General features: G+C 39.6%; 1 protein-coding gene across 3 annotated transcripts in view; it reads left to right on the top strand.

Moving 5' to 3' along the window:
* LOC137243170 (3'-5' exonuclease Snipper-like) overlaps positions 1 to 22,706 on the top strand; it is a 32,045-nt gene extending 9,339 nt beyond the window's left edge. Inside the window, exons 1-3 of one of the 3 annotated variants that reach the window (XM_067770528.1) lie at positions 19,573 to 19,917; positions 21,363 to 21,559; positions 21,632 to 22,706. In XM_067770528.1, coding sequence (XP_067626629.1) covers positions 19,589 to 19,917; positions 21,363 to 21,559; positions 21,632 to 22,206 — 1,101 coding nt within the window. In that variant the 5' untranslated portion in view covers positions 19,573 to 19,588 and the 3' untranslated portion in view covers positions 22,207 to 22,706. Of the gene's footprint in view, positions 1 to 19,526; positions 20,907 to 21,362; positions 21,560 to 21,631 lie in introns of those variants that run through there. The other 2 variants (XM_067770527.1, XM_067770526.1) reach the window with 2 other exon arrangements.
* The last annotated feature ends 4,828 nt before the right edge of the window (positions 22,707 to 27,534 follow it).

The raw sequence follows: 27,534 nt of genomic DNA, 5'->3' as shown, positions 1-27,534 counted from the left end.
CACATTCAATTGATTGTTGCTCGAATTTTTTCGTAGCATTTGTGTATTAACACCACAATTGTTGTTTTTGTTGCTGCTGTGTTTTTTTTTTGCATGTGTGATTACTTTGGCCTCGGTTGACCCGCTTTTAATCAGCGGCCAACAATAGCGTGGGCGGCATGTGATTTGAATAGACTGGATGTAAGCCGTTTGTAAATATTTAACTGTTATTTTTACTTTCGTTGGCTGCTCTATGAACCTACATATATTTTGAATGTTAGGTTAGATTAGGTTGAACTAGCCGGTCCATGAGGACCTCAAGTAGACTGAGTGAGTCCATAGCTTTGCCAAAAGTTTGTTTAACGACCAAAGTGTTATAAATATATGTTATAAACTAACTCCATCCTTTTGACAAATACTAGAAGCTTTATATAACATATGCCATTTGCTGCTTCTACATATGACAGCTGTATCACTCCTAATAGCTGAAGTCTTAGCCAGGCAAGCGCTGACCACGAGCACAAGTGCTCGATCTTATCCTCCTCCAAACCGCACTTCCTTCATCTGCTATCACTGACCAAAGGCATGTGCGGCCAGAAGGCAGTGTCCGTTATTTGTCTGCAGTCTCTCTTTTTAATGATAGGAATAACTTTGTTACTCTAAGGTTGTACGACCTACATATGATCTTCGACACTTAACAGCCCGCGCTTGGACCCACGCCTTTCCCGCTCGTTCAGTCATGTGCAACTCTTGTCTCCTCTTAATCTCGCTCAATCTAATTTGGACGTCTACGGAGCAATCTTTGAGGGCTGCGTCATTTTTACTTAGTTCATCCACTTTTTCACTTCCATCTATTCCCATATGCGCTGAGTCCCAATATAGATGTATGCTTCCCCCTATACCTTTTCTCTTCCGAGATTGCTTACGCACCAAAGTACTTCCAGATGCTGTGCTATGCGAGCTTAATGTCTTAATTGCTGCTTGGCTGTCGATATAAAAGTTGACGTGGCTGCAGTGTTAGATATTTTCTTCCTATTTATTATTATTATTCAGTATTTTATCTGCTTTAGTTACGGCTACTACTTCCGCCTGAAAATGGCTACAGTGATCAGGCAGCTTGCAGGATCTGTTTGTTTATGTTTTAAATATTACATACTCTCATGTTAATATGAATAGTATGAAACAAAATAATTTAATGTCTCCAAACACGATTCTCATTGTCGTAATCCACTCTTATCTTTATTTTATCTTCATACTTTTCTATATCTTTTTTTATTTCTATATTTATCTTTATTTTTATTTGTCTCTTTATTTTAATCACACTTTGTCTATGAGGTGGGTTTTGTCGAAGGCTGAGGTAGCACTCAGTCAATCCAGGGTCAAGTAGAGGTGCCACAAACCCCCACTTAATAAGAACACAGTTGTTATGTGTTAATGACGAATACACACACACACACACGGCTTGACGGGTAGTGAGGATGTAGCAGCTTTCCGTACAAAGATGGTGGGGGAGGGAGGCGAGCGGCGGCTAACGGTCGTTGTAATAGCAGAGGGGTCGGTACGGCGGCCGGACGGCGGACAGTATTAGCGGAGAGATTGGTACAGCGGTATGCAGTGGCGGATTTAGCACGTCGGCTGGACGGCGGGCAGTATTAGCGGACGGATGGATGTAGTGGTATGGACGCAGTGACGGTACCAGCGAGCTGGTTGGACGGTGGTGAGGTAGCAGCGGCGCAACGGCGGGAGGATAGCGACGGCAACAACAGGGCGACGGAGCGCGTACCAGTGGCGTGGCCAAGGCGAGGTGGCGGTGCAAACGTTCTACTTGATTACCTTTTCGGGGGGTTACCAGTAGCGGCGGTTGCGGGTAGCGGCTTCCCGTGATGACGCTGTCCCAGTGGCGGCAGCGGGGGACCTGCGAGGAATCGAATAGTATTGTGGTTAGTGCCGGTCCGCTAGCTGGACACCACCGCCTCCATGCCCGCACGATAGCAGGGCTGGACGCGGAGTTTTACCAGCCGGAACTCCGTTGGCCGATCCGTGGGCTGAGGGGAAGTACACCTTACGGCACAGCGGTAGCCCCTTTAGCTGTTGGACCGGTCTACGACCGGAGCCGGGGCGGAGGGGAAAAGGGCCGGATGGTCATAAGGCGGTTCGCTGGACATCGCGCACCCCGTGGTCGCACACTAAGGTAAGGTGCCGGGGCGGTGCACCAGCTCTGTCCTTGCCGGTTCGTAGGCTGCGAGGAGAAACTGGGCCCGAAGACACCACGCTACGCAGCTGTAGAACCGGGTCGGCTGGAGCCTTAGCTGAGAGGAATGAGCGGGGTAGCCCTAAGGCGGCGAGCCCCCCCTGCTTAGGACACGGGCGAGAAAACCATAAAGGCAATCAAAGGGTGACCAGTGCCAAGGCAGCACCCCTTCAACTCAGCTAGTCAGGAGGAGTGACTGGCTTGCTTAATAAAGCAACCACTTCCTCTGACTAACCTGCGAGGAATGAAGTGACAACAGCAAATTCATTCAACTCAGCTAGTCAGGAGGAGTGACTGGCTTGCTTAATAAAGCAACCACTTCCTCTCACTAACCTGCGAGGAATGAAGTGACAACAGCAAATTCATTCTCTTTTATACTGCTTCTGCTATGATGCGAGTGAGAAATGAACCGTTAATTGGGTACTTCAGTTTGCCATTTACTGTGAGTTGGCATGCTGTGTGCATATTATTGTTATCGCCAAATGCTATTCGCATGCATTGGTATGTAGCTGCTGCTGTTGGCTACCTTTTAATGTACTATGTCTGTATACTCTCAGGCGTAGGTGAAAAAGGGTTAGAGTGGGGATCTCAGGCGTAGGAGAAAAAGGGTTACAGTGGGGTTCGTACTATTGTAACGCTACGTTACAGTCTTTAAATTTATCTTTATCTTTATATTGGTCTTAATCTTTATATGCATCTTTATCTTCAACTTTATTTTTACCTTTGTTTTTATATTCACCTTTATCTTTATCTCTATATATGTCTTATGCGTACATCGAAGAACGTCCCTTGCTTCAAGCGGATTTAAACTGCCTAGTTACTTGGTGCAACGTAAATTCAATGCCGCTAAACCTCAATAAAGGTAAATTCATGTGCATCTCTCGAAGATCTTTGCCAGCAGCCTCTTACGAAATTAATAATTTTTGTCTTCTATCAGTAAACTATTTTGTGGACTTGGGAGTCACGATAGATGCTAAAATTAATTTCAACCTTCATATTAATACTGCTGTCAATAAGGCTAGAGGTGTTCTTTCATTCGTGAAACAGTGATCCAAAGAATTTAGTGACCCTTATGTAAATAAAGCTCTTTTCATCACTTTAGTTAGAACGATACTAGAATACGGATCAATAGTCTGGAATCCACAATATCAAGTTCATGCAGGTAGACTTGAATCAATACAAAATTTCAGTGAGACTCTGCGTATAATCTTCCACCTTATACTAGTCGGTTTAAGCTTATTAATCTTCCAACTCTTGCAAGTCGTTATATTTATGGCTAAACTCCTGAATGGATTGATTTCTAGCCCAGTTCTTTTGAACGAAGTAAACTTTAACGTCCCATCACGAGTGTTAAGACATTACAAACCTCTTCTTTTGAGGCATTGTAGAACTAATTTCGAATTGAATGGTCCTTTTCGGTGTTTGTGTCATGATTTGAACACTCATTCTAATTCATTTGATATAATGGATTCACTTTTTACCATAAAGCAAACTGTCTTATCCTATCTTAACTTCTAACAAAAAAAATCAAATAAACTAAAATGTTCAATTATTTAACAATGTAGTATGTATATGTATAATTTCTAGCTGTTATGTAATTTCTAACTGTTATGTATATAATACTCAGCTGATGATTTTTATTCTGTAGCTGAGCAGTTTTAGATCTCGACGCTTAACAAACCTCCGCCTATCAACAATTCGGCAAAAACAAAAACAAATCCGTAAGTCATGCGCCCCTCGCGTCGGTCGGGCGGGCTTTGGAGGGTATTAATCCGTTGTGTATTATTATTATTATTTATTTTATTTATATTAATCTATTTCTTTATCATTATCTTTGTTTGTGTCTTAATTTTCACCTTTATCTTTGTTTTCATCTTTATAGGTAAAGACCTTTACGTTCACCTTTATCCTTATCTTTATCTTCATTCCCATCGACATCTTTATCTTTACCTGCTTTATCCATCTTTATCTTCGTTGTTGGCGTTTAGCCACCTAAACGATCCACCAGTTGATTGATTTGTTACTACCCTGACCAATGGCACTTACTTCGACTTACAAAGATGCAGCATCGAAAGTTCCTAGACACCTTACATGTGGTTTTCAGGTTCCATCTGTCATTAGCTTTCTCAGTGATTTCAGACTGAATTATATGTTTATCGCTGGATATAGTAGCTTTGAGTTGTCTAGTTTGTACGCTAAAACAGCTCCGTGGTCATATAGTTTACCTGATCGGTAGATCTGCTGAGGACTAAGGGCTTGCAAATTTATTTTTATTTTTCAGTAATAATTTCTTACTGGGAGAGCTCAACAATGTCTCATTATTAGCACGAGTTACTTTTTTGTTGAATTTCGCTATTGTTAAACCATGGCGAAAAAAATCACATTTAATTAGCAAATATTAGCTAATTTTAACGGAGAAGCAGTGTTTATACACAATAAAACGTGTCTTTGAATGAAATGTGTTAATTAATACGCATTAAAAATAGCCATTTGCATAAAATTTTATAAAAATTTTCCGCCAAGACAAATGATAAAAATTTTATTCAGCATGCACGAAATTTTCGTTTGTCGACGGCTAACATTTTTTTAGAACATATTGGAATTATTTGCTCAATCTATGTAGACAAAACACTTATAACGCCCGATCGACAATAGCGAGAGCAGATGCTTGGCTTTGAAAAAACGCTGTATGTGAAGTTTGATCAGGACCTTTATTTTGACAAGCATGCACCCGCAATTGTACCTAAAGTGCAGAGCCGTAGCAAAACCTCAAATCTCTTGCCGGCAGCACTTGGGACAAAGGTAAAGAAACCCACGTAACGACTATAAAGCAATTTTTTGGCCGCTTGTATGCAACCTCTCCAGTAAAACGCGCGTCACTCTAGCTGAACTTCGATCTCGAGTCTGTAATAGGCTAAACTGCGTCATACCCAATGTATATCCTGCAAGGTGGAACCAACGCCCCTCACACTTTTTGATGTGCATCTCTTATCTCTTTGGTCCAACCCTGATGGAACAGCAAGCTTCCTTGGACTCAATTTTTGTGATAATAATTGTTTTTTTATACCTTTATATTAAGTCGCTTTCATTTTCATACGAATTTTTGACCCACGGAAAAGTCTTTTTCGGTAACTTCCCGTTGAGCTAGACACTTGATACTTAGAACATAGTTCAGATCTGAGAGACATTACAATGCAAGTGAAAAAAACATCCACTAGGTGGCGCACGGATCGAGATATACAGAAAATAAATTTTTTAATTTTTCCATAACTGAAAAATATTTTTTAGATTGGAACAGTAGAAATAAATTTTTAGACAGCTGCCAAATCCCCGCAGATAACATCCTTTGAAAAAAAACAAAAACAAATTTTTTTTGGTTTTAAGGCTGGGTGCGAGTTCGCCTAAATTTTAGGTACCTAAACTAATATTCCACTGGAACTTTCCAGCACTGCAATAATTTAGGAAAAAGCTGTCCAAACTGTGCGAGTTGATTTGAAACCCTAAATTGTTTATTTGTGCTAAGAAAATAATAACAATACGGGAGGTTTGCTATTTTTGATGCGTTTTCACCCTTAAAAAGAACAGAGGTCAATTAGGATCCACGGTAAGTACCTATTCCAAGATAGCAGTTAAAGAAAATGCTGTGGCTCCGTTTTATAAGGATTTTTTCGGATATACATTCAGAGAAAAACGCCGTTCTAAAATCCAGCACCACCGGACTCAATTCAAGATTTTCATGTTCTTACTTTTTTGTTCTTGAAACACGGCCGACCTGTTCTCAAAACAACAACCTTGTTCTTGAACTGACAACCATTTTCTTGAAAAGAAAACGGCTGGTCTTAAAATATGAACAAATGTTCTATTAATGAGAACAATGTTCTTAAATTAAGAACAATGTTCTTAAATTAAGTTCAAGTAAAAAGAAACGGTAAAAGTCGTGTGTACTACAATGTTAAATACAACATTTGGCGCAAGCTATTAAGCAGTCGTAGTGGGCCAGAGGTTATGATGTTGTGGTTGCGATCGCGCGGCGCGAGTTCGATCACCGTCAAACTATAAAATTTTTTAAATCAATTTTTAACTTTTATTTTTCGTTCAATTATTTTTTCATTCATTTATGCACATATAATTCTCAAACTTGTTATGAAATGTTTTAAGTATATATGCCGATTACATCTTCAAATAAGAATAATTTCTTAATAAGAGACTATAGTAAACATTTTTTTGTTATAAATATTTTTTATTTATGACAAAAAAATTATTAATAAAAATTAAATGGTTACCTATTGAAAAAAATACTTTCCCCTCCCATCAATTATTAAGCCCAAACCGTTCTTGAACTGAGAAAGATAACTGTAAATCGACCACAAGTCGTTCTCGAAGCGTGAGAACGAAAAATCTTATTTTAAGCACAAATAGTGCTTGAAATGAGCACAGAAGGTTCAAACATCAATACCAAACGGGTCATAAAATACGAACGGTGTGCTTGGAAAAACTGTTAAACAAGCCCATCGGTCACGAGTTAAGAAAAAACGGGCCTAACAGGCTTTTGTCAACGAATGTTCTTAATTTTGAACTTGTTTCGTTCGTTTTAGAACAATTTTTTCTCTGAGTGTAATGGAGCACTTGCAGAATGACCTTTTCCACAATCTCGAATTCAATACTGTGATGTTGGTACCCCTCCAGTAACTTCTTTAGGCCAATTAGTGCACTTGGCTGCCAAATATGTTCAGATTGCGGTCCATATTTGAGAAGGATCCAATTCTTGTGTCGCCAACATCATCTTGAACAAAATTGTGCTCACCATCACGTGCAATCGATCGGACTTAATCGCAGCAGGGATCATCGCTCTGTGATCTATGATTTACTTAAATTGAATGGACAAGAGCCATTTATTTGGATATGCAATATTGAAAAATCAATATTTTTATTTTGAAAATTTGACATTTGAATTTAGGTTGAAAAGTATGCTCATAAAAATTCAAAATTTTTATTTTGCACTGCATTACCGATAGTTTCCAGTGATTTAGGTAGAAATTTAGGTCAACTCGCACACAGCCTCAGTTACTTGTTTTTAAATATTTAGAAATATGTAAAACAATCTGTTATGGATTCGCATCTATGATGGAAGCAGTAAGGAAGGCGGTCGGCATGATGTGTTGGTGCACAGTGGCTAGTCATTGTCGGCTGGGGCGGGTCCTTGCCAACCTGCGCCATAATCACAGAAAAGTTCCTATCATGCCTATCAAAAAACTCAGCTATCAGATTCAAAAAAAAACTGACAGAAGCGCAGAGACCGACTCAAAACGCTTATAAATTCAAACTAAAACGACATCCGGTCAAACCGGATGCCACGGACGGACCGTTAACATTCAAAAATTTAAATTCAAAAAAAAACTAAACGCAACGAAAATTACCGAACCGGACATGACCGGTTACTAACTCTAAAATCAAAAATCAAAAAAAGACTGCTGAAAATTAAAATAAAAAGCTGAAAATTAAAATGAAAAAGCAAAACGGGCCGAATATAACTTGGGGGCGCCGCGGGTGTTGTTGCGACGCCCGGTGCTAGTCCCACCCTCAAAATCCATGGCCACCGACGCACCTGTATTTCGGTGGCCCCTTACCTGTAGACCCTACGCGCCTTCTAAATAAATGGCGACGCCAGCATTCCCATTTTAAATACTAATTTATTTATAATTCATTTCTATTAACGTATGTAAGCAACAAAAAAAATAAGATAATGCAGGTTTCTTAACCGGGGCTACAGCATTGTTGAAATACGAATAGCTAATTACGCTATGAAAGTGAGAGAAAAAAAAAATGATCCAACAGATCACCCTTTATGGGGCCGAAATCGAAACGAAATCTAATATGAATACTTAAGTCTGACTAAGCTCGTTCTGTTGGGGGTTCTTTTCTTTTCTCTTACTTTTGCTCGTAATATTTTAAATTATACAATTATTTATGTCTCCCCTTTTTTTTTTTTTGATAATCGTTATAAACGTTATGTGTGAGAAAAATATGTAATTAAATGTACTTATGTATTGGAAATATACTACCTACAAAGCAAGAATTTGGTTGAATTTTTTTCTTTTTCATTCACATTCACAAAACATATTTTAAGACTATAAAGTTTGGATACAAATTTCGATATTTGGGGCTCTCTTAAAAATTATTATGTGGTCGTAGTAGAACTTAATTTTGAGTGTAACAAAATATCAATTTGGTATAATGCGCATAGTATAATGATACTAATATGTAATATGTACTAGGAAAATTGGTTACAAAAGCAATAAAGATGAAATTGCGATAGCAGTATGTATTACGTGCACGTATATTATTTTCGTCTTGTTGTTCGAAAGATATTGCAAGCAATAGCGATTCATATGTATATATATATATATGTGTATATATATATATATGTATATATATATCTATTGTATTTGTACGATATAAGAAAAAAAGTTGAAATCCTTTTAGCCAATTCGTGCATAAGCGACGAATGGCTGCTGTCGCAAAAAAATTTTTTTTAAAGATTCATGTTTAAGCTCCAAAAATGGAACGCTAAATCTTTTCAAATGATACAGGCCTTTTTTTTTTTTTGACTAAAAACTTATCGAGCTAACTTCAAACATTTTAAAGCAAGAAAAAATATTATTAAAATGATAAAATAAAAAAAATGTATGCCCCTTGTTGTATAGCTAACCATTTCGAGTATTCAATAATACAATTTGACAAAAAAAATCGACCCTTGTTAAATAGTTCAACCGGACTGTATAAAACTCTCTAAGTATTACTTAGAAGTTTCTTTAACTACCCTGCAAAAAACGCTCTCGTCACTCCACGTCATTTGACTAGTCATTTTACAGTCATAGGTTATATTCATAGTCACATTTGCATGGGCGTGGGTAAGCTTTATGACCAAATTTTTTGTAGGGTAACAATTTTGAAGTTCATACAAAGCTGATACTTACATGGCCGCCAGGGTACGTACCATGGGCCTCTGCCGGCGTGGTTACTGGTGATGTTGATTTTGCCGGTGAAGTTGACGCTGTTGTTGGTTGTGGTGCGCGGTCTTGGGCGCGCTGTGTTGGTACTGTTGGTGGTTGTTGCGCTCTGGTCCGAGGTGATCGAGTGAACCTGGTGACAATAAAACTTCGTGTTGACTTTTACGACCTGGATTACTTGGTGCTAACTTTGGCGTACGTTGTATTACGCTGCAGTGTACTGCTGGCCCTGGAGGCGGAGGTGGTGTTGGACGCTTATCCAAAGGTGGTGGTGTACGTCGTGAACGTAGAGAAAGGAATTTATCTTCGGATACCAAGGGTTTCTCATCAACAATTTGTTTAGTGCCGTCCGAATCCGAATCGGAATCACGAGAGCTTTCCTCACTAGGTGTGACTGTGAAACGCCGACCTACTACTTCAACTGGATATTCTTTACGTTGAACATGTGTCAACACAACACAACCGTTGTAAGGTTTATTACACCCAAAATAGACGAGTAAAAACGAGGTTTGTCGGAATGAACTGGTCGGTACTTTGCGCTATCGACTCTTTCCTAGTTTCTGGGCATTTTCCCGTTTGTTCTTTTGGTAGTTGGGTGAAGAAATCGGCCTGCAATTCCTCGTTGCGGTCTTGTGTTTCTTCACAATACTCTCTTGAATATGTGCACAGCACGGCGAGGATGTTTTGCGATGAGTTGAATATAGTCGGGAATGTGCAGTTGATGTAAGCAATAGTGTTAATGAAGCAGGAGCTGTGCTTGACGCCTTTGCCTCTTTGGTTTATAAAGTTTTCCGATTAACTGCGCAAAAGAAAAGCCAACTCTTGCTTTTTCCCGGCCGGAAAAACGTGCTATCTTCTTTCGCCCCATCACCAGTCACTAGGTGTGTTCGCACGAAAACGCTCCCAAGTGAACCGTAACCGTATACCATAACAGCAGACCGTAACAAATCTGTAAGCTATTTACGATTACAAGCAAAGTAAATTGTTATCTCTTAAGTATGGCGCCCGACTAGTAAAAATACGTTTTGATTACAAATGCGTTATCTGCTTGATAAAAATAATATAAGTCAGTTAAATGCAATGGAAATTATGAAAAATGTATACAAAGCTATCTTGACGCACATCAAAAAGTAAATTCAAGATATGGTTACAGTATTTAATGTTAAAAATGGGATAGTAAAGTTTGCAACATTTTTTAAAAATTAAACCAAACTTTTTTTAATAGAAAAAAAGTTGTTGGCATAAGTGTTTACAACACTTTTCTTACAATAGTTATTATCGAAAATCTTCTGAGGTGTTTATGCTCTCAACCCTTTTATAATATGGAAAGTTAACATATTTCGGGGATTCGACGTGAAACTAACATGATAATTAGCCAAACACATTCCACATATGCGTCGTTTTGACGTTTACGTTGCGTCAACAGTTGACTTTGAACACACGCGTCTTTATTCACTTCACAGGCAACGCCAAAGCCACGGCAAAAGAGTTCAGAAACTTACGTTTTTCCATGCGCTGTCAAACCCTTATTTCAATCGCCTAAATTGTATGCGAAATCCATTAATTCTTATTTTTGTTTTGTATGTTTTGAAAAATATTTTCATATATGTACATGGAAAAGAGTTATTTATTTTTAAAATTTAGTCAATGAAAATAAATCAAAATTTTAGTTTACTTGCGTTAATTGGAAGTTTGCCTTTCCAGCGTGCGTTGTTTCAAAGTGACACCAGCGCCAAAAGGACGCAAAGGTCGAATGTGTTTGGACCTTAAGGGCTTTTGCGTTGGTATCAACAAAGCATCATTACGAAGCGGGTTAAAAACAACATTTATTGTTCTTTATCTTTCTTACCTCTTTTTTTAATTTAAACATATTTTATCAGAACAACAAATAAGATCACACAAAAGATAACTTAATTAATTAAAGCATTCAAAACAAAATCGTTAATTTAAAGCGAATTACTCACACGCCTTTAACAGTTCGTTGTTTCTCTTATGGCTCAAAAACATCAAAAGTTCTAAGCAAATATTTGAATAACCGGTTCGTTACTACGAAAAACATGCTTATTTAACTGCTTCATGATATTTTTCAGTTATTTAAATAAACAATTTTTTATAACGTTTCTGCTAATTCGGCATTTTTATACTCAGCTGAGCAGAGCTCACAGAGTATATTAACTTTGTTCGCATAACGGCAATCCGTAACAGCATAAACTAATCGAGATAGATATAGACTTCTATATATCAAAATGATCTGGGCGAAAAAAGAAATTTATTTAGCAATGTCCGTCCGTAAATACGATAACTTGAGTAAATTTTTAGGTATCTTGATGAAATTGTATGTAGGTTCCTGGTAACTAATCTCAGATCGCTATTTAAAATGAACGAAATCGGACTATAACCACGCCCACTTTTTCGATATCGAAAATTTCGAAAAATCCAAAAAGTGCGATAATTCATTACCAAAGACGGGTAGGGCGATGAAACTTAGTAGGTGGGTTGACCTTATAACGTAGGATAGAAAACTAGTAAAGTTTTGGACAATGGGCGTGGCACCGCCCACTTTTTAAAGAAGGTATCTTTACTAAACGTAGTTCACATATCTGAACTCACTTTGTCTTGACATAAAAAATGGCCGAAATCCGACTAAGACCACGCCCACTTTTTCAATATCGAAAATAAATAAAAGGGATGAAACATTGTAATTCGATTGGTTTATTGAAGCAAAATATAACTTTAGAAAAAAAATTTGTAAAATGGGTGTGACACCTACCATATTAAGTAGAAGAAAATGAAAAAGTTCTGAAGGGCGAAATCAAAAGCCCTTGGAATCTTGGCAGGAATACTGTTCGTAGTATGACATATATAAATAAATTAGCGGTACCCGGCAGATGATGTTCTGGTCACCCAGGTCCACATTTTGGTCGATATCTCGAAAACGCCTTCACATGTACATTGTACAACTAAGGATCACTCCCTTTTAAAACCCTCATTAATACCTTTAATTTGATACCCATATCGTACAAACACATTCACACAGTCACCCCTGGTCCACCTTTATGGCGATATCTTGAAAAGGCGTCCACCTATAGACTAAGGCCCACTCCCTTTAAAAATTATCATTAACACCTTTCATTTGATACCCATATCGTATAAACAAATTCTAGAGTCACCCTGGTCCACATTTATAGCGATATCTCGAAAAGGCGTCGACCTATAGAACTAAGGCCCACTACCTTTTAAAATACTCGTTAATGTCTTTAATTTGATTCCCATATCGTAAAAGCACATTATAGAGTCACCCCTGTTCCACCTTTATCCGATATCCCGAAATGGCGTCCACCTATAGAACTATGGCCCACTCCCTTTTAAAATACTTTTAATACCTTCCTTTTGGTACCAATGTCATACAAACACATTCCAGGGTTACCCTAGGTTAATTTTCCTACATGGTGATTTTCTCTTAATTTGTCTCCAAAGCTCTCAGCTGAGTCTGTAATGTTCGGTTACACCCGAACTTAGCCTTCCTTACTTGTTTGTTATTCAATTTATTTTGTTTATCTTGTTTTTGTATTTTGTCGGCGAAAAGGCGTATTTCCAATATTTGTATAAGAGAAACGTGTTATTCGACGGCCTGTTTCACCATCCACCTTGGCTGTTTTGGTAGTCACGTCAATCATGCCGGCATCGCAATAACTGGCCCGAATTGCGCGCACCAAGGGAGGTTAAGTTTTCATCCACTGCAATTTGTTTTATTTATTTTTATGTTATTTGATTTATTGTAATTTTATTTTATTTTACTTTTATTTTCTTTTATTTATATTTGGATTTTTTGGGTTATTATATTTTCTATATTTAATATTACCATTTTGTTCCAATGTGGGCTTTAAAAGTTTATAGTAATGGCCGAGCCACAATGAAGTTTTTCATAAAAATGCTTTCAACGCAATCTTGTGCATTCCTGCAATATCGCCACAATCAACCAAAACTAAAGGAACTTCACAATTGGTAATTGAAGTTTATTTCGCCTTGCCCATTCACATACAAAATTTCGAGAAGCACTGTTATAAACATTCTCACTATACAAGAAATATACTTTCCAACATATTTTGTGTCGTATTCATCTGTTAAATTGGAGTTTGTAAATGTGAAAAATATTAGAAAAGTACCAACAAGTGGGAAAAATAATGTCACTTGCAAAATGTGAAAGCACCCTTAATCAAATCAAATGTCAAATTCTTCTTCTTATGCTTTGCTTGCAACAAAAGTTGGAAGATGTCTACTTTTCCATGTAAGATGGCGCTAGTGTCGCTCTATATGTCGTTCTCCATAAATACGTGCAATCTTCTCATCATGCATGAGATTGCGTTAAACGCATCTGTAGGAAAAAATTTTATGTGGCGGGACTTTAAGTTATCTTTGATAACAGGGGCTGTGCGCATTATCTCCGCATAACTTTTCGCTCCTATAGTTAGATGATCCCCATGATTTTGAGATACACAACAGTAAAATATTGATGATACATATACAGAACTCCTTTAAGCTTCAGTTTTTCGCATCTCATTTCTTACAGATCTGCGCAGAGCACACTACGGAGAACACAAAGTCTGCTCCCCCTCAATTCTTTCGGTTTCAGGTTTATATCTATTAACTAGACGTCTCCGTTTCCATCACAAGTTTACGACGGTAGTTTACCATTAAAGGAGTCCTTATATAAGTAGACTGCTTAATTTATTACGTAGACCCCTATAAACATTTTTTGCACAACATCGCCTTGATTCGGATCGCGTTTAAATGACGAAGTCTCTTAACCACGCTCGTAGGCTGCTTTAATAAGAAACCCCACACCATGACTACGTATTTTGCTTTCCTTAGTTCAAAAACAGTTAAATATTTTTTCAGGCAAGGTTTTAATGTCCTAAAAAATTGCGTCCTCGGTAACGTCACAATTCAGAAACAGCTTCTTGAAGCGAACGACTGACTACACCTTATGCATGCGTCTTTATACCAGCATCTAAATCGATTTTGTTTTATAATCCATAATAATTTCATGCCTATAGATTACGTAAGCAGATTACAAAGAGCGATTATAATTAATTAAAATTTTTATAAATTTTCATCGTCTTTGATGGTATTTTATCTGATTCTTTAATTGTTTTTCTATAGAAACTCTTTGTGCAAGTTCAATTGTTACGAGGGTTGCCACTAAGTTTTGCCTCGCATTAATACAATAAAATATTCGTAATTTTTTTTTTCTTGAGCGCGTGGAACGGAAAGTCTCTGTGATTATTGGGCAAAGTATCCCCGAGCTGACAGCTCTACAAAGTAGTGTTGGGTAAATATTAGTCAGAAATTGGAAAGGAAGTATTCACTTCAAAGCTTTACTTCAAAAACAGCTTATTAGGTCTTATTGCGGGTAATTTTTCTTGCAGATCATAAGGTTCCGAGGCCGTGAGACTTACTGTGTCCCCGGCCCTTATGGGACGGATATGGTCAAAGTTCCATATGTACTAAAAGAGCGAAAAATATCGAGCCTCACCCAAGGTCATCGAACCAACCAGTCTCCCAACGTTCCTTTAAAAACTCTCGAACATCTGATTGATAAATACCATTAAAGTGACTGTAGTGTGATGCATCGCAATGGAGTAGGGATGGGCTGCACCCCAGGTAAGACTTAGAAGAGATCGGCACAAGGTGAAATATCGAACTACAACTAATACATCGTAAACAGCCTACTTAAGTCTCTGTGACTACAGGTTTCCTAGTGGTTGCCTACAACAATACTAGTCAGAGGTACTCACTCATTGAATCCGTCATTGAAACCTCATTAATTGGCAAACGCTAAAGCCACCCATATCAAATTTGATCAAAATTATGGCAGTGCAAATAAATTTTCCATGAGGTAATGATATGATGGAGACCAACTATGCTACCAGCTGGTCGAAATCTGCTAGGCGGTTGTGCACTTTGTACCCGTCTCACAAATTCGGCTGGTATCTCCTTAACGAAATTTCTCTTAAGTACAGCTGGCGAAACCATAGGTATTGATGAGACAATCACGGCGCATATTCCACCAACTGTTCTATTCCCGTCGTAGCGAGGTATGCCCGACCAACATGATGGTTTGGATTGGGTCGCTTCACCATAAACAAAAGCACATATCAAGACTTAAGTAAACACCCTGGTATATGAGTATTGTTATGTATCTAAACATGTAAATATATATACATATGTACACACCTAACTGCACTTATCTGCCCTACGATGACAACACTAATTGCCACCAATCCCGCTGCATTTGCATTCCACAATTTTCTATTTAAAAATTTAATTGCATTCAACGCTGCATGGAAAAAAAGCATTTTTACAAGTGCATACAAACATACAACTAAATACATACATATGTATGCAAATATATAAAGTACCTATTCTTTAGGGACTTGGACTTGATATGAACACAGTACGTATGCTTTTATTATTTATTCTGGTGCTTCTTCTTTTTGTTTTCCGAACAGCTGTTTGTTATTGTTTTCTTCGGTATATAATTGCGTTGTAGCCACGAGGGCGATAGAGGGAGGTGCCCATAAATAACGCCTAGCATGCAGCAAAAGACAACATGTGTACATTGGGGTGGGCTTTAGTTTTACGATGATCAAAATTTCAACTAATGTATGGCTTGGGGTGTATGTTTCGGTATGCCTGGCTAAGGTATTCGCTATTCTGAAGGTCGTGTGAAGTATTCTCATTTGAAGAGTTTCGCTGAGTAACAGAAGGCTTTACTAACGATGATATCGTTCCCAGAAGATCTCCGACATGCTCTCATTGAACAAAGAGGACTGCAGCCGTGACGTACATACATACACGGTATTATGACCACCCAATCCGAACTTCCAGCTTTGTCGAGGTTGAAACTGCTGGCCTTTTTCTGTGCGTCTGAGTCGTCATCGCTTCTATATAGTATGAAGCTTTTGAGATAGACATCGTCTCTCTTTGTCCTCTAACAGCCCAACTAGCAATTAATTTATAATTCATTACTTTGTTCACATAGACCTAATAACCTTGGAGGTATCTTGTTTTGTAGGGCAATATTTGAAACATTAAACGCACCCTAATGTACGTGCATACATTATATGTGGAGCTTGTTGTTTGCTTTATTTCAGGCCAAAACCGACATAAACCGCTTTTCGACGGTTTTTGTTTATTTGCGAGCAAGCATTTCACTATTTTACTTGGCCCACCAGCCCGATCAACACCAACAGCAAAAAGTTAAGCCAGATCCGCCCCCTTCAATCGTAAACAGCCCCTTTATCACAATCGAACGTGTTGTACTTGACCAGAATTTTATATTCCCCAACTCGATTACAGCGACAAAACGTATTTATTTACATATAATTACTTAAATCTGATTTCAGTTTAGAATTTAAATTATTTAAGACGTCATCAGTCGAAGGAGGAGAATGAGGGGTAGCAAAACAAAACACGCAAATTTATCGTCAATATTGAACTGCGAAACTGTGTCGAAAATGGGCTCTTTATAGCAGACGTGAAGTATGTATGCATGATCTAACCATTCTGCCTGTTAAGCCAGAGCTGCTGTTCTGAGACGCATTACCTTATTGAACGAAATTGATAGCAGCCAGCTTCTAACCAAAACCAATGGTTTTATTTAAGTATTATAGACGTATTTTGGAATCAGCCGACCATCTGAAGATGGTCACGAATAATAGTTAGTTGGCAATAACGACGGGAAGAATCGAGAAAAAGGCGCTGGATCTTCATGCTAGTTCGGAATATAGCGGAATGGTACGAGCGAAAACTCGGGAAACTAAATTACCACCTCACACAGATATTGACCGGGCACGGCGTCTTCAAGAAATATCTACATAAGCGTGGGACAGAAGAGGATCCTTTCTGTCCCCACACTGTCCCTCCGAATTGGAAAGCGCAGAACACGTAATATTTCACTGTCCTCATTTTCGGCGAAAGACTCTCTGTACGCAGAGTTTTTGGAGATTTTGCAGACAAATAGATTGTTGGACTGCTGTGAGCAAGAAGGCCCTTATAGTTATGATGCAATTGCTGCATGCTGAAAGGGAGCAGAGAGAAATGCGCATGTGAAAAAAATACATATTTTTATAAAGGGCTAAGGTGGTATGCTGATGGAAGGACGCAGAGCTTTCTGACTTGCCAACGACAGCTGGTTCTGCTCACCGAAGTCACTCGATACTTTTTCTACTTACCATTGAAATTATTTTATATTTGGAGCAGCTCCTTGCAGAGTAACTGCTTCATAGCCTCTTGTGTAGGAATGATATTTAACCAATTCCTAATGCCTATAATTTGAATGTTCATTGCTTGTGTTTTTTCGTCCTTAAGATAGTCACTTCCCAATACTCGTCGACAAAGTTGACCCGGTTAAAGATAACTTGCCGTTCTGCAAGTGTGCCTTAGCGCTCACCCGGTCACATTCAATAACTCGACAGTGTCAACGATTAACAGTACTATTGCCCAGCAAGCTCAGCTGCCTCCCTTAACTACAATATCCATGGCGCTTAGTCCCACATCTCTAATACCTGGGCTGTATCTGTTGCCTGGATCATTGCTATCAAGACAAAACTGTGTTACTCAGGGACGAAAATCAAGTAACATTCAGGGCTTTCAATACCCACCATGGTCACTGGCACTACCGTTTGCTAGTGAAAGTAAAGGAACAGAAATAGCAGGCCAAAAATGATAACACGGCATTCGGCGTCACGAGAGGGGAAATGGAAGGAAACCATCTTAGCTCTCCGGAAATTTGCAAGACAAACATATTAAAAAAGAACTGCGGCCTCTGCTGTCGCAGGTGAGCTAGGGTTAAGCGGAATGTTTTCTCAATCCGAAAAAGCTTGAGGGCAAAGTGTGAAACGTTTTCGGTGAAAAGATCATGACGAATCCGAAGAAATGCCCTAGAGCTTTCTGTTGATAACTTGTAATACATCCTTCTATAGCCAAGATCAGCCAACGAGTATTCACACAGGCGCATAAACAAAAAAACTTGTATCCCGTTACAATCAGTACCATATAAATTATAATGCCATCAAAAAAACAAAAGCAGTAGGCCCATACGGCCTACATTACCTTGGCAAAAGGGAGCTAGCTAACTAACGCACGTTTACATTTCCTATTTGGCCTCCGTCGCCTCTACTTGGTCTTCCTTCCTTCATTTGTAGTAAAAACACTCGAAACCATTCCTTTTCCTCATGACACAAAATATTTTCAGCTGCAAAGTGGATGCAATGCCTCTAGCAGCATTTATCTGTGGCCCCACTCTGTTGTAAATTGTTTGACCATTTCTTTCATATAATGGAATATCAAATTTATTGGAAATGGTAGCCCTGAGCGAATTGCCAATGCGTTCTTCTCTAACATCCATAGATTAGATTGATACGAATCTTTTGTTTACGCTCTATTGTTTTCGCTCTCACGAGGGATTTATCTTCTAGTTGATGCTGGCAACAATCACAGATAAATCCCTCGCGCCAGCTGAAGCGGGTGCCAGAACAAAAAATGTGCCAGCCAAAACGAAAAACGTGCCAAAAATTTTGGTAAACTTTAGTTTGACCTACAACTGTAGAATAGCGTTCAAAAATTATGGGAAAAAGGATAAAAATACTTGTTTTAATGTAAATATTATTATTTCGAAGGCGGAGGGTAAATATTATTTCCCGATCAAAAGTTATCGCTAAAACAGGTTTTGTAAATATGAAGTCCCGATACAACCAGTCCATTTTGATCACAGAACCTGGAAAGTCAGACATGTAGGATAGGTCCTACCATTGAGTGATGTTAACTATTATATCATAGGTCGGATTTACTGAAATTTCAAAAGAATATATGGTTTTCACTGTGAGTTAAATGCGCTACAATATTTGACTAATTACTTTAATCAAAATGTAAATTTTACTTAGATTTGTTTATATTTGACTCCAACAAGTAGTATTATTGTAAAATGAGTTTAAAGAAATGAATATTTTACGACTATCGTTTTTTTAAATGATTGAAACTATAATCGCCAAAATGTATGTCAAAAATCCCCATATTCAGATATATAAATTTTTGTTTGGAGTGGCATCACTGACAAATGTTATAAAAAATGTGCATTTTGACAGCGCTCTCTCGAAACAAAGAGTTGCAAATCCATTCATCTATGCTAACATCTCATGAATTTATTCGACATATATTCTCTATTTCATATCTCACCACACTCTCTTTTCAGTATTTTTATAATGCTATGCAACCCTGGCACACACAGCTGATTGTCATGCATTTTTTTTTTATTTTGCAATATTCTGCCAAGTAATTTTAAGACATGGAGAATTCCGCGTCCACACTTTTAATCAAAAACATACCAAAATCAATTAAAAATATAGCAAATTTGCTACCAACGACGCCAAAAGAACTAAAGCCCTTTGGTCGGCGACGCTTGCTTTTGATCTACGAAAGTGAAACGGAGGCACAAAATGTTTTAGAGCAACTCCAACAACTGGAAGTGGCCCCCGGCATGCGGCTGAAGGTGGCTTTCTTTCGCAAAAATAAAAAATCACAACCCAACACAGCCAATAAAGTAATGAGTGCCAATAAAACAACACAAACAAATTTGCATAGAGCAGGCGACACCGCAGCACCTCAAATAACCGAGTACGTTTCGAAGTTGTATGCATGTGATGCTAAACTAAATTTCAATCAACCCCCACCGCCCTATCTAAAGTATGCATACCCACGTATTACACCCGATATATTGGATGCCATTAGTATTGTTTTAATGAGTAATACCCGCTTTTATACGCAAGTTTTACATTTAATGAATCGTATGAATTTGGAACCACCTTTTGGCGCAAAACCTGCGGGTGTGCGTGTCACCAAAGGATATCCGCAAGAAGTGGCTACACAAACTGTACTGAGTGGAGAAGAAATGCAAAACGTTTTAGTCGAAAGGAGCGATACTGTGCAAGAGAAATCTGAGTCTGAATTAGAATCATCTGAAGATGATGAACGTAATGCGCGCCAAACGAAGCCCGAAGTGACAAGTAAACGCAAGGCTGCTGACGATTTGGAAGAACAATTGAAGAAAAAAGCACGTCAGTTGTTAAAAAGTACCTTACGTGACCAAAAACGACCGGTTGTAGCACCCACAGAAGCATCTACTATGCGCGATGACGAACACAACACATTCACTCAAAGTGCATTCGAACAGCCACAGCCCGCGATTGGTAAGACGCGCAAGATAGCTTTGAACCTGCAACCACAAAAGCCAAAGAAGCACCTGAAAACATTCGTCCCTCCAGACGATCTGAATGCAGAGCGTCTTACGGTAAAACAACTGCAGGAACTGCCTATTTACAAGAACTATCAACGTGGCGAACCGAGTAATAAGTTGTATATCAAAAATCTCTCTAAGGATGTGAGTGACGACGATCTCAAGCTGTTGTATATACGCTTTGCACCCGCTGAATGTTTGGAAATTAAAGTCATGCAACAAGGACGCATGAAAGGACAAGCATTTGTTACCTTTAATGGACTAAGTGAGGTGGATACCTTGTCGGCGGTGGCTAAGGCGCTTGAAGAAACTAATGGTTTTTTGTTAAGACAAAAACCGATGGTGGTGTGCTATGGCAAAAAGTAAAAATGTAGGCACTGATTAATTTTTATAAGCTTAAAAGTATCTTTGTTCTTATTTGTAGTTTAATATTGAGAGGGGTTTATCTTCTCTGGTAAATGGTTAAATAAACTTATTGTTAATTCTCAAAGAGCACAATAAAACTTGATTTGTCCTCGGGTACTCACATTAAGCTTGCAAGGTTTTATTCTGGGTACTTAAACCAACTCCATTTTACATATTCAGTATGGATACAGGCATGCTTGTAATGCATCATCTTAACACTTTTATGTAGAACAAATCGAGATGTCTATCGGAAAGGCTGCCGGAATGACAGTTATTAGCCGTATAGACATCGAGGTCGTACCGCTTGAGTTGGAATTATCAAAATAGGGTTTTTAGGCGGCTGCCACTCCTACCCATCAATCTCGTTTAATGACTTTTTCTTTCATTAACTAATAACGCATTAACTTCTTTCCCATTTCAGACAACTGGGTCTCCTGGAAACCATATACGTTGAGGGGGAACCTGGCACTGATAAAAGCAATTCTTCTAGTTACTTAACAAAATTCCGTAAGCAACATTTAACAACGCAGCCATATAAATATGTAATATGCATGGATTTTGAAGCGACTTGTTGGGAGAATCAAGCACCACCTAAATGGCGTGAAGCTGAAATTATAGGTAAGCAAGCAAGCAACTCATGCACCTATTATCTCCCGCTCTAATTACAATTTCTCTCCAACCATCCCACAGAGTTCCCTGCTGTACTTGTAAATCTGCAAACGGGTAAAATTGAAGCCGAATTCCATAAATATGTTATGCCAATAGAATCACCCAAGCTTAGCGCATTCTGCACCGAATTAACTGGAATCAAGCAACAAAGTGTCGATAATGGTATGCCTCTACAAACTGCCATAATGATGTTTCAAGAATGGTTACGTAAAGAATTGCGTGCACGTAATTTACAACTGCCTAAAATGTCCAAAGATAAGCTTATTGGCAATTGTGCTTTTGTTACTTGGACCGATTGGGATTTTGGTATTTGTTTAGCAAAAGAATGTCAACGTAAGCGACTTAAAAAACCATCGTATTTTAATCAATGGATCGATTTACGCGCCATATTTCGGGAATGGTATAAATATAAGCCTATTAACTTTGCTGATGCTCTGTCTCATGTGGGGCTTGCGTTCGAAGGGCGTGAACATTCGGGTAGAGATGATGCACGCAATTTGGCTGCATTGGCGCATAAGATGACATGCGATGGCGCATCCTTGGCGATAACAAAGGATTTGGCCCCATTTCAACTCAATTCGAATTGTATTATGTAAGATCTAGTAGATAAGCGGTGATGACCATCCATTTCAACTCAATTCGAATTGTATTATGTAAGATCTAGTAGATAAGCGGTGATGGCTAGCGACTGATACTATGTGAAAGTTGAAGATGTGAAGTAGTATTTTTTGTTTTATTGTTTTTTAATGTTATTTACATATCTCTTCATTTATTATATTCTTTTTATGTAACAAATATTCAGAAATCTGTTTATAGAATTTTTCCTACGCCAGTTCATTTAAAATAACTCAATAAATATGTCCCAAATGACTTTCTTTTCAATTTATTAGTTATTGTTATAATGTCTTGTATAATTATGTGCTGTATTTTTTCACTAGTATAGCACAACAATAACTTATTAACCAGTACTGTAATTATAGAATGAAAACTATATAAGATACAGAGTAAAACGTATTTTTAAAATCTGCATTTTTATACGAAACAATTTTATATGCATAAATGAATGAAATAAATATCCGAAAAAAAAGAACAAAAATGTTAACAAGAACTTATTGTTAAAGAAAAATAGGATGGATATTCAACTAGACAGAGGAATGAAAATCTACGCCCCTATTTCGAGTGTAGGTCAAATATAAGACAGCTGAGCTTTAATCGCATATTTCCACAATGGAGTAGTGAAAAAGTTTCGAAATCTGGTTCAAATAAGTTAACTGTTTATAATAGTCTATAGATTTACAAAATTAAATGAAAAATATTGGATCGACATATAGTCGATTCTATTCCGATCTACACCGGGAGGGTCAATGAGCACAGGACGTCCTGTTGTCGTTGTTGTTGATATCCCTGGGGAGTGCTATCGCCACTAGAAGCCCTTTTTCGGGTCAGTGCAACATGCAATTTCTTACATATTTTATGTCTCTTAATGATTGGTTTGTGATATACCAGCCTAGCACAAGCGCATGCAATTATGTGTACTCGATTTGCCGATTATATCAATAAACAAAACGAACATGCAAGTATGAAACTATCGAAAGAAGGTCTTGCGCTTTCTTAATCCACACGTCTTTTGAGCTCTTCTGGTGTGTCTTCCACGTTGTAAGCCATACAGCAGGTTGTCAGAATAATGGTATATGCTTTCTTCGTTGTTGTTGTTGTTGTTGTAGCAATGTTTCGCCCCACCTAATAGCGACCGATCACAAATTATCATCAATATCCTCTAACGGGAGTCCAAGGAAACTTGTTGTTTCGACAGGTGTGGATCATAATGAAAGGGGTGTTAGAGGCGTTGGTTCCACATTACAATTAAAGAGATGGTTGGTGTCATGATTCTGGATATGTAAGAGTTTAACCTGTTACAGTATCCGGAACGAAGTTGAGTCAGAGTGACTCGCATTTCCCTGGGGAGTATGCGTTCCTCTTCCGCAAGTTTTGGGTACTGTTCCCTGAGTACTGGATTCACCGGGCAATTCCCGGCATTAAGGTCCGACGCCTTTTTGTGGAGTTCACCAAGGACCTGCTCGTGTTTTTTTGCTTCATACTGAGTTCTCAGGTGCCGTATTTCCTCAAAATGCTTACGGAGATGACTCCTTAAGTCCCTAGGCGGTGCTGGCTCATCAATCAGGTGACTGTTGGGATGCCCAGGTTTCTGGGTATTCAACAGGAACTGTTTGGTTAGCATCTCATTTCTCTCCCTGATGGAGAGTAGATGGTGTTCTGGGGACATAAGAAGATAGCCCGTGGCGGTTCTGAGCACAGTATTTTGGTAGGCCTGTAGCTTCTTCCAGTGGGTAGTTTTTAGGCTTGGCGACCATATAGGGGCGTGTAACACGCAAACGGCTGGCCAATTGTTTTGTATGTTGTAATGAGCGTTTCTTTGTCTTTTCCCCAAGTACTGCCAGCAAGGGATTTGAGGATTTTATTACGGCTCTGGATTTTCGGAACAATTGCGGCTGCGTGCTCACCAAAATGTAGATCCTGATCAAACGTCACACCCAAGATTTTGGGGTGTAGGACAGTCGGTAGCGTAGTGCCATCGACGTGGATGTTCAAAATGGTCGACATTTGGGACGTCCAAGTTGTAAATAAGGTCGCGGATGATTTAGTAGGTGATAATGCCAGGTTTCGCGAGGCGAAAAAACTGGAGAGATCAGCGAGGTAGCCGTTTATTCTGTTGCAAAGCTCATCGATCTTTGGGCCCGGGCCTGTGGCCATTATTGTGCAGTCATCGGCGTAAGAAACGATAGAAACTCCTTCTGGTGGCGAAGGTAGTTTTGATATGTAAAAATTAAACAAAAGTGGGGATAGGACACCACCCTGTGGCAGCCCTTGTTTAATTCTTCTTGGCTTTGATATTTCGTTTCTGAATTGCACCGATGCCTGCCGACCACCCAGATAATTTGCGGTCCCCTTTTTAAGTCATGGGGGAAGGGTAGACCCTTCCAAGTCTTGCAGTAACGTGCCATGGTTGACCGTATCAAAAGCTTTGGATAGGTCTAGCGCTACGAGTACTGTTCTATGGTGGGGCTTCTGATTTAAACCACAATTTATCTGGGTGCTAATGGCATTTAGCGCGGTGGTGGTGTTATGGAGTTTTCTAAAGCCATGCTGATGACAGGCTAGCTGCAAATTTGCTTTGAAGTAGGGGAGCAAAATGGCTTCAAGCGTCTTGGCTACTGGCGATAGGAGAGATATCGGGCGATATGACTCTCCTATGTTAGCTGGTTTCCCAGGCTTTAGTAGCCATTTTCCATTTTTCGGGTATGACAAAGGTGGAAAGAGACAGGTTGAAGACATGTGCTAAATATTTGAAATCCTCTTTCCCTAGGCTTTTAATCATAGGCATGGCTACGCCGTCTGGACCCACTGCTTTGGATGGTTTAGCATGACCGATGGCATCATCAACCTCTTTGGCGGTGATGGTAATTGGTGACGCGCTGAACTTATGTTTACGTGCGTGTCTGTTGGCCCTCCGTCTATTTTTTTCGACCGTAGAATGCATTATGTATTGTCGGCAGAAAGCGCTCGCGCATTTTTTTGCATCCGACAGCACTTTGTCGCCAAAGGCAATGGAAACTTTGTCATTGTGCCCAGACGGATAGGGACTTTACAGTGGACCAAAGTTTACCTACACCAGCAGAGAGGTTACAACCGCTTAGGTGCTCCTTCCATTTCGCCCGCTTGTGCTCATCTCCAAGCAATCTGATGCGTTGGTTTATATCCCTTATTTGGGGGCGCCGGGATCGAGCTGTCTTATAAGGTCACGTTCTCTCGCTAAACTTGCGGCCTCTGCCGGGAAGTGGGGCCGAATTTCGGGAATTCTACGGCGGTAATGAAACGAGCCGAGGTGGATTCAATGACCTTGCGGAAAGCACGCTCCCCTTGGTGGGCATCAGTTGGGATAAGGAGGGCAGCAAAGCGGTTGTCTGTAAAGGATTTGTATTCGTCCCACTTTCCTTTTCAAAGTTAATGAAAGTACGTTTTTCTGCGACGATGAAGTCGGCGGGATGCTCGAGCGAAATAAGTATAGGCAGGTGGTCGGATGCCAATGTTACCATCGGCTGCCAGTTGACGCAGTTTACGAGTTCTGCGCTCACGATTGAAATATCCGGCGCACTGTGACAGCTTCCTACCATACTCACCGCTACTGTCCACCCGCAAGTTTTAATGTCATAGATCGTGATGGGCATTGAAATCGCCTAAGATAATGCGATTGTTTCCAGTGAGTACGCCGCTGATATCCGGGCGGTATCCACTGGGACAACAGGTGACAGGAGGGATATAGATGTTGATGATTTCTAGATTTGCATCGCCCGATCGGACAGATAATCTTTGACGTCCTAAGACACTGTCCCTGCGGTCGATGGCGGGATCAAATATATGATATTGCACAGTGTGGTGTATGATAAACGCGAGGCCGCCTCCATTTCCGCTCTTGCGATCTTTTCTGTGGACATTATACCCAGCACAGGTCTGCAATGCAGATCTTGCTGTGAGTTTAGTCTCTTGAATCGCAGCAATGCGGATGTTGTGGGGGCGCTAAAGCGCAGATAACGGGACGTCCTAGGACGTGAACAGCAAGGAGCCACAAAAGATTTATAGAAGTTACGTGGACATCTGGTTTTGGGGTCTAGCCCAGAACAACCTGTCCGATGCAACCATCCCTTACACGAGACACACTGACAAGAGTATGACCATCCTAAAAAGATTCTTTTCCGGCAGATGCAGTAAAACCATTTCTTAGGACCGGGGTCAGGAGACGGCCCCGGATTGAGTTCGATACCTTCCCGGAGCAAGAGAATATGGAACAGTCCCGCTGCAAGGAGCTGCTGGGAGGATGACAATTTGTGGAAGGGACGCAACAAATTAAATGGGGTTACACTGAAATGGCAGTCCTTGGTTGGGAAAAATCCGGAGTCGCTCCGGTACATAGAACCGACGGCCTTGCTTTCTTCGTCCCGATGGCCTTTAACCCATCCTTCAGATAACAACCATGGTTTTGAATCGGCACTTTATCGATCAGACCCTCTTCAAAAGCCGCTCGATGCCACTTTACTGTGAATACTTTGTCTCCGTCATTGCCCGATAACTTCAAGTTCTATAGATACCTTTCCTGCTTCAAGCGTACTATGAATGATCGCCTGCGTACCTTGTTGTTGTTGTTGTAGCGATATGGTTGCTCCCCGAAGGCTTTGGCATATCGATGTGATGGTCCTTTGGCGGATACAGATCCGGTACGCTCGGCCATATTAAACCTTCAGGCCATCCCTCCCTCGCCACCACAAGTTCCATAAGGAGTTTGGGGTCGCCAGAGCTTCGTCTGTAAGTGAAACAGGATTCGCCGCGGATAAATCAGGTTGGCAATTGAGTTTGGAGAAACTATATATTGCGCTGGCAACCTGACGGGTTGCGCTACACAGCCCCTTGAATCTGGTATTTTTGTCGCCTCTTACGACAGGCATACCTAATACGGGAATATTCTAACCCCCTAACCCGATGGGGTCGCCTGCGTACCTCTTCTTTTGTAGTGCAAATAAATACTACCTAGGAAGGATGCAGTGCTTATCTTCCTCCTTAGCCCAAGTTAGACTTAGTACTTTACTATTCTGTGTCGGTATATTCGACTTCTAAAGTTTCAACAGCAGCGGCGCGTACTCCGACATGACAAAACAACACATCTATGTCATAGCCTTCAGTAGCGTGGGATCAGCTCTGTGAACACCACCATATGAAACCGCGCGTCTTGCTTTACAACTACTACCACGGATCCCTGAATACCTTCCCCATGGGAAGATTGTTTGAAGAAAAATTGAAAATGGAAAATTAACTTAAAATTAAAAAAAAAATGATGTAAAGCAAAAGGTTTG

The sequence above is a fragment of the Eurosta solidaginis genome, chromosome 3, assembly GCF_040869045.1.
Source record: "Eurosta solidaginis isolate ZX-2024a chromosome 3, ASM4086904v1, whole genome shotgun sequence".
NCBI classification, from domain to species: domain Eukaryota; kingdom Metazoa; phylum Arthropoda; class Insecta; order Diptera; family Tephritidae; genus Eurosta; species Eurosta solidaginis.
Note: the sequence above shows the minus strand (reverse complement) of the source record. Positions and strands in the feature narration are given on the sequence as shown.